Here is a 13,336-nt window from a genome sequence, read left to right as displayed (position 1 = left end):
GGTACGTACTGATGAGGAGGTTGTAAAGCTCACAGACAGGATAGCACATACCACAGCCTTTGATATACCAGTCGTGGTGCACTGGCTGGAACGAGAAATGGCCCAATGGGCCCACTGACAGGGATCGATCCTAGACTGACCGCACATCAAGCCAGCGCTTTATCACTGGGCTATTTGGCAACCCCTGCATTAATGCAAAAATTATAACAAATATTCGGAATTATTCAGAAAACAAAATAAATAAACCCCAAACACTTTAGATATTTCATACCACGGCGCTGAAGGGACATAGAATTTTTTTATTTAAAGCGTGCCCACGAGTTATTAAAGCGTGCGCACGAGTTATTAAAGCGTGCGCACGAAATATTAAAGCGTGCGCACGAGTTATTAAAGCGTGCACACGAAATATTAAAGCGTGCGCACGAAATATTAAAGCGTGCGCACGAGTTATTAAAGCGTGCACACGAAATATTAAAGCGTGCGCACGAGTTATTAAAGCGTGCGCACGAGATATTAAAGCGTGTGCACGAGTTATTAAAACGTGCACATGAGTTATTAAAGATTACGCCCAAGCTTTGACGCCATTGAGAAATGGACAAACTTGGACAAAGAGTTTCTGTTAAAAGATCGCGGCATTCCAGAAGAGGATGTACAACGAATGCGAGACAAGAAGGTACGAATAACGAGTTTTTATTGTTTGATAAATAATTTAACGTCTACAGTGGTTCAGCTATATCTATACACTGTATATAGTCGCATCTCCCGCCCCAAAAACTTCTCATTCTAGGCTACAGCTACGTTCAGTGACGAATAATCACACGTTGGGTAGGAATCGCTTAGCGATAGGTTTCAGTGAGTGAGTTAATGACATTTAACGAATCTGCGATAATAATTTAAATATTTGAGACGATAAAACATTTCACAATGGTAATAATGTACATTTTAATAAAATAAGGAGGAGCTTCTCTCTCTCTCTCTCTCTCTCTCTCGCTCTCTCTCTCTCTCTCTCTCTCTCTCTCTCTCTCTCTCTCTCTCTCTCTCTCTCTGTGCGTCTGTGTGTTTCTGTCACTGTGTGTGTCACACTTTCTCTCACTGTATCACTCTTTCTCTGTCACTCTGTGTGTCACTCTGTCTTTTTGTATTTCACCCAATGTGTGTCTCTCTCTCTGTCACTCTGTGTGTCTCACTTTATCTCACTCTGTCACTCTTTCTGTCACTCTGTGTGTATGTCACTCGGTCTCTTTGTGTATCACCCAGTATTTCTCTCTGTGTGTCACTCGCTGTATCTATCCCCCCCCCCTTTCTCTGTCACTGTGCGTGTATATGTCTCTCTCTCTCTCTCTCTCTCTCTCTCTCTCTCTCTCTCTCTCTCTCTCTCTCTCTGTGTTTGTGTGTCTCTCTGTCTCTGTCTCTCTCCGTCTGTCTGTCTGTCTCTGTCTCTCTCTGTCTCTCTGTCTCTCTCTCTCTCTCTCTCTCTCTCTCTCTCTCTCTCTCTCTCTCTCTCTCTCTCTCTCTCTCTCTCTCTCTCTCTCTCTTGCTTTGTTTCTCTCTTTCTGTAAACGGCGAATGATAATACATATTAGAACTTTTCAACAGAATTAATCAGTGGTGTACCGATGATCGATTATAATCGAAAATTGATCGGTTGTGGCTCTAGCGATGTGATGATCGAATATGAAATCCACAATCGATTGTCGCGGAAAACTTCTACAAACCTTCTTTAAATCCAAATTTCATGCAACAGATCACTGCCCGAGTTTAAAAGTGTTTAAACGTAAAAATTACTGAATCAGACATTTTAGATGATGAACTACGTTACTATGTTAAAAAATCAACATGGTGAACATGGAAAGTAGTAAGTCTGATCCTTCCCAAGATCTTATACATGTATATTCAAACCGATTATATAACAAAACGTGGATCGGTTGGTACAATCCGATTACATCCGATAATCGATGATGGAATTCTAACCGATTCCCATCACTAGGGCTAATTGCTCTAAGCAATATACACTTAAATGTAAGTGATAACACTGTCTTTCTCTTTTACAGTTTGACTGTAGTGTCCTACTCTTGCTGGATGATGAAGAACTGTCTGATTATTTGCCTTTATATGGAGATAGGCTTGCTGCAAAGAACTTTGCTCGTATTCAAGTAGGGGAATTAAATTCCGAAAAGGCAACGCGTAAAGTACATTTAAGAAATCTACGTGCAAAAATGCACAAACGATCACCAGCATCCGACGACGACGATCGTTATGGACCCTCTACATCGACCAAGTGGACAGGAAACAAAAGTGCTTCAAAGACTACTAGGTGTGTGGAACTAGGATGGGTGCATTTGGATGAGTGTAATCATCAGTACAAACAGGTTCGGTCAAAAACTGGGGGAGGAATACGACATTTCAAGGTGTCCAAAACTATTACAGCTGGAGAACTTCTTGACATAGCTAAACAGCTGTTTTTCCTGGATGGCAAGTCCAGCAGAGGTCAAATGGATGAATTTAATGTTAATATCAGAGACTTTAAGCACGATGTTGTCGATACCCTCACCACAGTTGACAGCATGTACCAATGCACTAAAGTGAGATTGCTTCGTCTCTACATGAGTACATGTTGCAAAAAGGACTCACTGGACATCGCCGATGATTCATCTAATGATGAACTTCCAGCACTATCAGTTGCACCTTCAGATGAAACCACAGAGGTAAAACTGCCAGCACTATCAATTGCACTTTCAGATGAGACTACATATATCAATACTATTATCGATGGTCCGATAGGAAACGAACATCCTTTAGAATCATCAGACATGCTTGAAAATAGCACCAGTGACGTTGACATTAATTTCCAACAATTTCCCAGTACCTCAAACGAAGAACTAGATGCTACATTGCCCTATTCTACAGAGCACATGGCAGGTAACACAATGAGACTTCATCGAGGCAACTGCCTCATGGAAATGATATCACATTTCAAGGACCCGACAGTACTTTCAACTGAAATCACTGCGATCATGATTCTTCCAAATGGCAACGAAGAATTGGGATATGGTGATGGAATGTTTAGAGATTGTCTGACGGAGTTCTGGACAGACTTTTATGAAAATTGTTGTGATGGCAATGAAATGAAAGTTCCTGTCATCAGGCATGATTTTCAGCACGAAGAATGGAAAGCAGTTAGCCGTATAATATACAAAGGATGGATTCAGGCAAACTATTTTCCAATCCACATGGTACCAAACGTTATAGAAATGGCTATGTTTGGTACGAGTACTACTGACCTCATAGATTCATTTCTGGACACTCTACCAGCAGAAGACAAGACTACTCTGAACATGGCGATGACCAACTTCTCATCAGAGGATGTGAATGACCTGATAGAAGTTTTAGACAATTATAAATGCAGAACACATCCGACAAGACAATTTGAGGAAACTTGTACAGGAACTTGCCCACAAGGAACTCATTCAGAAACCTAAGTACATAATAGACTGCTGGTCAAAAGTCCTGGAAGACATGGGCAAGGTTCTCAGTCCCGAAGACTTACAGAAATTGTATGTGGAATTGGTACCAACTAATCGGAAAGTATGCAAGATACTTGTACCGCCGAATGTTATGTCTGAATCGGAGATGGAGACAGTGAACCACCTAAGATGATTTGTACGTGAAATGAGTCCATCTACATTAAAGCAATTCCTGAGATTCACAACGGGTTCAAATTTAATGCTGCAAACGCCCAATGTCATTACCATAACATTTGCCAAACGAACTGGACTTGGCCGATGCCCAGTGGCACACACGTGTGGTCGAGTTTTAGAACTCCCTACAGAATATGAAAGGTATACAGCCTTTCGTTCTGAATTTAACAACTTGTTGTCAAGTGGTGTTTGGATCATAAACACTGCGTAGATAGTAGTAAGGTGGATGTATGGCAGATTAACTCCTCCGAGCAAGTGAACGAATGGTTGCTTTTTAGAACTGATGCAGAACGGAGGTTTAGATAAACTCACCTCATTGGCGGATGTTTAGTAGTCAAGGGCCATGTGTTCCCGAGGATGCTTACTTATTTATCGGATAAGAACAATATATTATGGACTCATAATCTATAGGAATATTGTAGACTCCCTTAAATCTTAGTTTGGAACGTAGCGGAAACAAGATCATATTAAACTTTAAGTAGATTGATATATGGGCTGCTATTAATAGTTCTTGTATATTAGGTAACTCCGTTCACATGCACTCCGTTATATAATGCGTTAATATGAGAGAGAGAGAGAGAGAGAGAGAGAGAGAGAGAGAGAGAGAGAGAGAGAGAGAGAGAGAGAGAGAGAGAGAGAGAGAGAGAGAGAGAGAGAGAGAGATATTAAAAACACTAACATTGGGTGGTGGTGGTGATGGTGGGGGAAGGATATTCATATTTACAAAATCGACTTAACTGCAGCATTTGACAAAAAAAAAAATCACTAGCCGTCGGGCATGGCAATAGTGATTTTTTACTAGCCCAACACTGAATATCACTAGCCATGGGAGTGGGGCTACCATAATCTAGAAGCTCAGATTATGCCAGAACTATCGGATCACCACCCAGATCTCCATTCCTTACCCATCCAACGCCATATAACCTGTAAATAAAATGTGCACTTTTTCACAGACAGTAAAGCACATACCATGGCCGTTGATATACCAGTCGTGGTGCACTGGCTGGAACGAGAAATAGCCCAATGGGCCCACAGACAGGAATCGATCCCAGACCGACCGCGCATCAAGCGAGCGCTGTACCACTGGGCTACTTCCCGCCCCAGCGTTGAGTGGGAAAATATCCGCCCGGTCCCCCCCCCCCTCCCCCCCTCCCCATACCCTCACTAAAAATAATAAAGGTGGGGGGGGGGGGGGGGACCGGACGGATATTATACCCTTGATAAACTACAAAGTCCCTAGTTTATCCAGATAAAACTCGAATGTGCACTTATATTCGAGTTTATCTTGATGAACTACAAGGTCCCCATCTTCCATCCCAACACAGGGCCGTAGCTAGGATTTGTTTGTTTGGGTGGGGCAACTGAGTAGTTAATAGTCTAAAACTCCTTTTCTTTAAGTTTCTATAGTGCTTTCCGAATTTTTTCTGGGGTGTGGGGGGGGGGGGGGGGGCAATCTCGATTGGTTACTAAAATTAATTAAGATCAGTTACTAAAAAGAGCAAAAGATAAACTTTTTGACAGAATTTCACGGTCTTACGTGACACGACTTTGCAATTTCCTTGCTGGAAGTTGCATCGTGCGTATGTAGTCGCTACTACAACACACAAAATCAAACAAAACTTCATCACATCCATAACGAAATGTTCCTTCTACAAGTTGATTGACGAATATGCAGTCATTATAATTATCAAACACACCGCTGCGTAATCATGTGACTGCAATGACTGGACGGTATCCAGGCTGTATGCAAATTGGGGGGCATGATCGACAGTTGTCACGAGCGTCGTAGGAGCTGTGAATCTCTAGCGACTTAAAATAAGTAAAGTTTGTTTTATTTAACGACGCCACTAGAGCACATTGATTTTTTTATCTTATCATCGGCTATTGGACGTCAAACATATGGTCATTCTGACACTGTTTTTAGAGGAAACCCGCTGTCGCCACATCTTTTACGACAGGCAGCAATGGATCTTTTATTTGCGCTTCCCACAGGCAGGATAGCACAAACCATGGCCTTTGTTGAACCATTTATGGACCACTGGTCGGTGCAAGTGGTTTACATCTACACATTGAGCCTTGCGGAGCACTCACTCAGGGTTTGGAGTCGGTATTTGGATTAAAAATCCCATGCCTCAACTGGGATCCGAACCCAGTACCTACCAGCCTGTAGACCGATGGCCTAACCACGACGCCACCGAGGCCGGTCTCCAGCGACTAACATACATATTTCGTATAAGATGTTAAAATGGCTGCGAAAAACGGTCTACTAAAGTTTACATCGGAATGGTTTAAGACCAAAAGCAGTGAAACATTAACTTAAACGAAGTCTCTGGAGCCGCCTGTCAAGGGTATTTTAACAACGCAAAATTAAAATATTCATACAATAAAATTAACTTTAGTGGAATGTGTTTGCTACTTTTAACAATTAGAATTATAGTTAACTATTCACGCGGATTTACCAGTGATGTATCAGTATTTAAAATTTAACAAAATATACCCCCCCCCCCTTCCCCCTAAAACCCCCAACAAAACCCCTAACATAGGCGGATCCAGGAAATATTTTTTTGGGGGGGACCAAAAAAGAAGGGCACATTGACTCGTCAAAAGGGCACCTTACTACAAGTTTTGATATTTACAATTAATATGAATTCCTACAGTTCTACGTCATAATATACTAGCAATAATGAAGTAAATTGGCGTCACTCGCGTTAGAACCTCAATGGGGCCCCATTGAGACTCAATAACACAGACACATATCTGCAAGCTTGCGCATGTACGCGAAAATCTTGATTTCATTTATCTACAATATAATTATTGTTTACTTAAAAAAAAAAAAATTCTACAAACAAAAAGGGCACTTGGACATTTTGAGGGCACTTGAACAATTTTTTGGGGGGACGCGTCCCCCTGGTCCCCCCCCCCCTTGGATCCGCCCATGCCTAACTCACATAGACCTTTATCACAGCTCTATTTACCCCTTATCGTTTCATTAAAAAAATTGTTCAATTGTACAACTACTAATCAATGTTACATGTCTATCCACAAATTATGTTTTTGTATTTATTTATTTATTTACTTATTTATTTATCTTATTTTATTTATTATTTTATTTTATTTTATTTTCACTATCATTTGTATCAAATACATACAACTTCACTTGAAATAAATAGACTTCCAGTGTCTTGTAATATCATAATTTATCAGCACGAGTTAATAAAAGTATGAAATCCGAGGCTGATAAATTATATCACAAGACACGGGGGGGGGGGGGGGGGGGGGGGCGAGAGGGGGGTATTCTTTTTATCATCCATTATCATTCTTTTCATTTGCGACAGTTGTAACAATGTCAGTAATGTGGGTTGAATGTCAGCGGTAGACTCGTTAACTAGCATAACGACAGTGGCGTGACGTCACTAATGGTAGGTTTAGCGCTGAAACAAACACAGTGACGTAACAAAACATTAACTTGTGATTAAAATCTGACCAATCAAGATTATAAGAAGCGATATCTCCTGCGGAAATATCGCAGGAGATATCGCCAATTATAGTGCCAGCGATATCTCCTACAAAAGCCTTTAATGGATGATAATATCTGATATTTACAAAGTTTTAAAACGTATATGAGCTGTCACACGCGAAAACCTACAACTTAGCATGACGTCAGAAGCCAAGTAAATGCGACTCAAAGTTTGACGTCACATGTAAACGCGGAAGTAAAAGTTGACATGCTGTTTGCTTTGAAGAATTTAGAACATGACATCTTCTTTACATGAAGATCAGTTTGAAGTAAAGATATATCTGTATGTGCAATAGTGTTTGGTTACTATTTTGTATTTTGTACCCGAGAACACTGGTCAAGATCGTTAGCGATACCATCAGTACTTTGATACACATTTACAAGCATAGGGAGAAGTCCTGTATATCGATATGGTATGCAAGTATCACACGTTTTTATAACGTACATGATTACACATAACATAAAGTGCAGCAACTTGTCCACAGTGGTAGACCCATGCAACCCGATACGATCCTAATTTGATGTTTCGTCTAACTTATGAATATTGTATATAACTTCAGGCCCGTAGCCATCATGATTAGTGGGGGGTCGAAATTTCATGTAAATGGAACTCATCAAATGCGAGCGCCGAAGGCGCGGAGCCGTAGACGGGAGGGGGGGAGGGGTTCCCCAGATTATGTACACACACACACACACACACACACACACACACACATATATAGAACCCCTTGACATACAATTAGATGACGCGGGTTACACTCGAGAATAATACACGAAATATACGTTAACAAGTTGCATTAAGTTGTGGTATGCATGTAAAATGGCCTGGTCACAGAGCCACGACAAGAAACCGTTTGTTTTCAGTCGTACCAATGTGTTTATAATAAATGATACATGGCATACTTCTCACATCCCACAAACAGGATAGCATACACGACGTCCTTTGATGGATCATTGGTTGGGACGGGAAATAATCAAACGGGCCCACTGAGGAGGATCGAACCTTCAGCAAATGGAACCTCAGACAGACAAGGACTTTTATATGTAAAATCCGATTATTTTTTTCCAGTTGAGCGGAACTCTCAATCCTGCGTGGGAGGATCGTCCGAATGTGAAATCACATGATAACAATTTTTGTTCTTTTGGTTTTTCTGCCATTTGTTTTGGCGATCCTCTGCACAATTATTTACGGTTATATGGCATCGGACATATGGTTAAGGACCACACTGATATTGAGAGGAAACCTGCTGTCGCCACTTCATGGGCTACTCTTTTCGATTAGCAGCAAGGGATCTTTTATATGCACCATCCCACACAGGATAACACATACCACAGCCTTTGATATACCAGTCGTGGTGCACTAGCTACAGCGAGAAACAGCCCAATGGGTCCACCGATGGGGATCGATCCCAGACCGATTGCGCATCAAGCGAACGTTTTACCACTGGGCTATGTCCCGCCCCCTGCACAATCGGTTACAATAACAATAGCATAACAGGCTTTAGTTGTAACAGACTTCATTTGTTCCTGCGGTTATCATAGGCGACAGACAGGGGATGAATGGGGCACTGTCCCCCAAATTTTATGGCGGTGGGGGCGAGACTGCTTCCCAAATAATTATATAACTTTTGTATCTTTTATGACATAGGCCTAGTATAATAAATTATTTCAAGATCTATAGATCTTTAATATACTATTATTTAATCATGTTCTAATTCCTGAAGCAAAGCCCACTCACACAGCCAATATATTATTTATTCTGCCATTTATTGTTGTGGTATTTTATTTTATAAAAAAAATTTCAATATAGAGAACAAAACACAGAAATGTATTGCATATTTTGTTTTAAAAACATTTTTATTTACTGGACACAATAATGGTTTTGTACACATGTAACAAAATAACATAGGCTATGTATAAATATGGTTGACACAGTCCTGCCTCTTGGCACAGAGACAGAAACACAACAGCAACATGGATGAATCACACATTTAAGTCTCGTGATGGCCCTTAAACAAAGGGCAGATAACCATATCTGAATATTTTACATTACAGTAGTTTGATTTATTGAACGACGCCACTAGAGCACATCGATTTTTAGTGACAGACCCTAGTTTTTAAACACTACAACATATTTTTCAATATTAAAGCCGCACACCCTAGTTCCATCCAGCGAAAATAAATTATAATTTGGTTAATCTACAAACCTGTAACACACTTAGATCACGTTTTTATCAAATGGAGTGAAAAAGCAGGTTTTATATCGATAAATACCATGGGAATCCCCATGTCCCAATTGCTTGAAATAATTTTGAAAGTTAGTATTCTGATGTCACCGGTAGATATCGCTCGAATCACAACAATGCCTACGTCACTGCAAATTTCACAGACTTGGGGTGCGTTCGTTTCACCTCTCCTGGACATGTTCCAACTGTTCTGTCCTGGTTGTATCCCCTATCCAGATATCGTAAGACTTAGCAAAATTATTGGTTTTAAGGGTTTGTAACGTTTTGTATTGAGACACTTACTTGTCTGAACTTTATTGTTACTGAAAATGTTCACGAACTGTGAAGAAAAATCTCACAAATGAACAACAACAAATCGGATGTTGATTGCGCGAACCGTGCACGAGAAAGCAAATCGAACCAAAATTATAACGGTCACGTGATATACCAACGTCTGTGACATTGAAATGGAAATATCCCCTCTAAAAATAGATTGGACCTCGCTTGCTTAACGTTTTTTTCTCGACAACACGTCTTGTGAAAAAATGCAAAAAATTCATTTCGTGGTTTTACAAACATCAGGATTACCAAAAAGCACTTCAGGTGAATGGAAATGTGTATTCTAAATAGTAAAATGTAAGTAAAGTGCAATTTTATTTGTGAAAAATGGGGTTTAATAGCGAAAAACAACGCCGTAATGGTTAACAAATAAACGTAACTAGGGTGTGTCCCTTTAAAGATGATTTTGATAATTTAAATTAGAAGTATTTACATTTTATTATTTAGAATATTCATTTTTATACACATGAAGTGATCTGGTCATCCACGTTTCTCAATAACTCAAAATGTATTTTTCACAATTCTAAAAACATGTTAGTCTGAGAAGAAATGGCTATCAACAGACTTTAGCTTCTCTTTGTTATAAACTTATCCAAATGTGTGTTTCAGGTTTGTAGATTAACTAAACTAAAGTCTTCATTTTTACAGGCTGAAACTAGAGTTTGCGCCTTTAAATTTTCAATTCTTAAATGAGATAATAATTTATCACAAAACATGGCACACTTGAACAGACACACACATGCACACTCCACACAAAAACATTAGAATAATATTGGTCTTTGTTGACTAACTTAATAAATTAAGCAGAAAGTTGCAAATAATATGTAGGGACAAAGGGTACGGTAGCTAAAAAAACTTTTAATAGCTGAACATATTTTACAATGCCTAATAATTGGAGTCAGCGACTTTACGCATAATGAAACAATAGTTATAACAGTGATTAATTATTATAATTATCCTGCTGATTTAAATTAACATAACAAATATACAATGTGAAATGAAATGTGAAATGAATCACTAATTTGTGTGTTTTATTAGGACAGTAAATGAAATGGAGTTAATATAAGGGCTGTAGCCAATTTAAAAAAAAAAAATTGACCGTTTCCATCAGGAAAGGAGAGTGATCACTCCTGTTCCCCTCCGCACTCGCCTGGGAAGTTTTAGAAGAGTGACAAATTGATCACCTTACAGTAATAAATTTAATACACTTTATTTGAAACTTTATGTGATTTGTCTCCTAGTACCATTTCAGAAGATTGATCTTCAGCTCATTTTGATTTTGCTTATGGAGAAAACGATACAGTGATAGCAAAATAAACATTAAAGTTTGTTTTGTTTAATAACACCACTAGAGCACATTGATTTATTAATCAATGGCTATTGGATGTCAAACATTTGTCTTGAAGTCTTAGAGGAAACCCGCTACATTTTTTCATTAGTAGCAAGGAATCTTTTACATGCACCATCCCACAGACGGGATAGAACATAACATGGCATTTAATATATTAGTCATAGGGCTCTGGTTGGGATGGAAGAAAACCCAAACAGAAAATGGGTTCACCGAGGAGATTCGATCCTGTGACCGAAGAACCTCAGGGAAGCATTCTACCAAGCTAGATCCCGCCATTTATAATAAACAAAGCTAATAAATAAATATGATCCATACATACATAATAAATACATACAGGAAGGAAATGGTTTATTTATTGACGCACTCAACACATTTTATTTACGGTTATATGTTGTCAGACATGTAGTTAAGGACCACACAGATATTGAGAGAGGAAACCCAGAGTCGCCACTTCATGGGCTACTCTTTTCGATTAGCACCAAGGGATCTTTTATATGCACCATCCCACAGACAGGATAGTACATACCACAGCCTTTGTTATACCAGTTGTGGAGCACTGGCTGGAACGAGAAATGGCCCAATGGGCCCACCGATGGGAATCGATCTGTGATCGATCACGCATCAGGCGAGCACTGTACCACTGAGCTACGTCCCGCCTCGAAAATAAGAAACGGTGCCCTTTTCAGTTTACAGGTGTGCTGTTTAGTTTACAGGTGTGCTGTTCAGTTTACAGGTGTGCTGTTTAGTTTACAGGTGTGCTTTTTAGTTTACAGATGTGCTGTTCAGTTTACAGGTGTGCTTTTCAGTTTACAGGTGTGCTGTTCAGTTTACAGGTGCTGTTTAGTTTACAGGTGTGCTTTTCAGTTTACAGGTGTGCTGTTTAGTTTACAGGGTGTGCTGTTCAGTTTACAGGTGTGCTTTTCAGTTTACAGGTGTGCTGTTTAGTTTACAGGTGTGCTGTTTAGTTTACAGGTGCCCTTTTCAGTTTACAGGTGCCCTTTTCAGTTTACAGGTGTGCTGTTCAGTTTACAGGTGTGCTTTTCACTTTACAGGTTTTCTGTTCAGTTTACAGGTGCCCTTTTCAGTTTACAGGTGTGCTGTTTAGTTTACAGGTGCTTTTCAGTTTACTGGTGTGCTGTTCAGTTTACAGGTGCCCTTTTCAGTTTACAGGTGTGCTGTTTAGTTTACAGGTGTGCTTTTCAGTTTACAGGTGTGCTGTTTAGTTTACAGGTGCCCTTTTCAGTTTACAGGTGCCCTTTTCAGTTTACAGGTGTGCTGTTCAGTTTACAGGTGTGCTTTTCACTTTACAGGTTTTCTGTTTAGTTTACAGGTGCCCTTTTCAGTTTACAGGTGTGCTATTTAGTTTACAGGTGTGCTTTTCAGTTTACTGGTGTGCTGTTCAGTTTACAGGTGCCCTTTTCAGTTTACAGGTGTGCTGTTTAGTTTACAGGTGTGCTTTTCAGTTTACAGGTGTGCTGTTTAGTTTACAGGTGTGCTGTTTAGTTTACAGGTGCCCTTTTCAGTTTACAGGTGCCCTTTTCAGTTTACAGGTGTGCTGTTTAGTTTACAGGTGTGCTTTTAGCTCTAGCTAGGGGATTATCAAATTTAAAGATGGAAGCATATGCTATAAAGTGAGAAGCAGGTGTATTAATTAGTCTCGGAACTGGAGAAAACTTGAGGTGTTTTCTCTTTTATAGCAGTGGCGTAGGAAGGTGCCAAAAAGTAGGGGGGGGGGGGGCACACTTTTATATTTACACTATTATAAAGCAAATATAAAACAAAATATCTTAAAAGTGGGGAGCCTTTATATTACTGTGCCTTGATTCTCCACCCCTTTTCTACCCCCCTTTCACTATCTCCAGTGATGGATCCAGGAAATATATATATATATATATATATATATATATATATATATATCTTTCTTTTTTTGGGGGGGGGGGGGGGGGAGAGAGAGACTAATAGGAAAATTGCACATGGACCAACATGTCAAAAGGGCATTCCAATGGAAAAAACAAAAACAAATTAAGAGGAAAGAAGGAGACACTTGAATATTTTTAAGGGGGGAGGGGGATAAGTCTCCAGGTCCCCTCCCTTTGAATCCACCTTTGATCTCATGTTAATTTAGGTTAAACATGGCCCTGTACATACATGTATCATATGCCACAAAATCCGTTATACTTGTTTTCATGATTCATTCTACAAAATG

The 13,336-nt window shown here is 39.7% G+C and overlaps 1 protein-coding gene and 1 long non-coding RNA gene across 2 annotated transcripts; both read left to right on the top strand.

Moving 5' to 3' along the window:
- The first annotated feature begins 1,905 nt into the window (after positions 1-1,905).
- Positions 1,906-3,811, top strand: LOC121378138. The gene has a single exon (XM_041506240.1). The coding sequence runs from the start codon at positions 2,217-2,219 to the stop codon at positions 3,477-3,479; it is 1,263 nt and encodes a 420-aa protein (XP_041362174.1). The 5' UTR covers positions 1,906-2,216; the 3' UTR covers positions 3,480-3,811.
- A 7,853-nt stretch (positions 3,812-11,664) lies between these two features.
- Positions 11,665-13,081, top strand: LOC121377131. The gene is made up of 2 exons (XR_005958584.1): positions 11,665-12,102; positions 12,701-13,081. It is a non-coding gene; the product is annotated as an uncharacterized LOC121377131 (long non-coding RNA).
- The last annotated feature ends 255 nt before the right edge of the window (positions 13,082-13,336 follow it).

This window comes from Gigantopelta aegis, chromosome 7 (assembly GCF_016097555.1).
Source record: "Gigantopelta aegis isolate Gae_Host chromosome 7, Gae_host_genome, whole genome shotgun sequence".
NCBI classification, from domain to species: Eukaryota; Metazoa; Mollusca; class Gastropoda; order Neomphalida; family Peltospiridae; genus Gigantopelta; species Gigantopelta aegis.
Note: the sequence above shows the minus strand (reverse complement) of the source record. Positions and strands in the feature narration are given on the sequence as shown.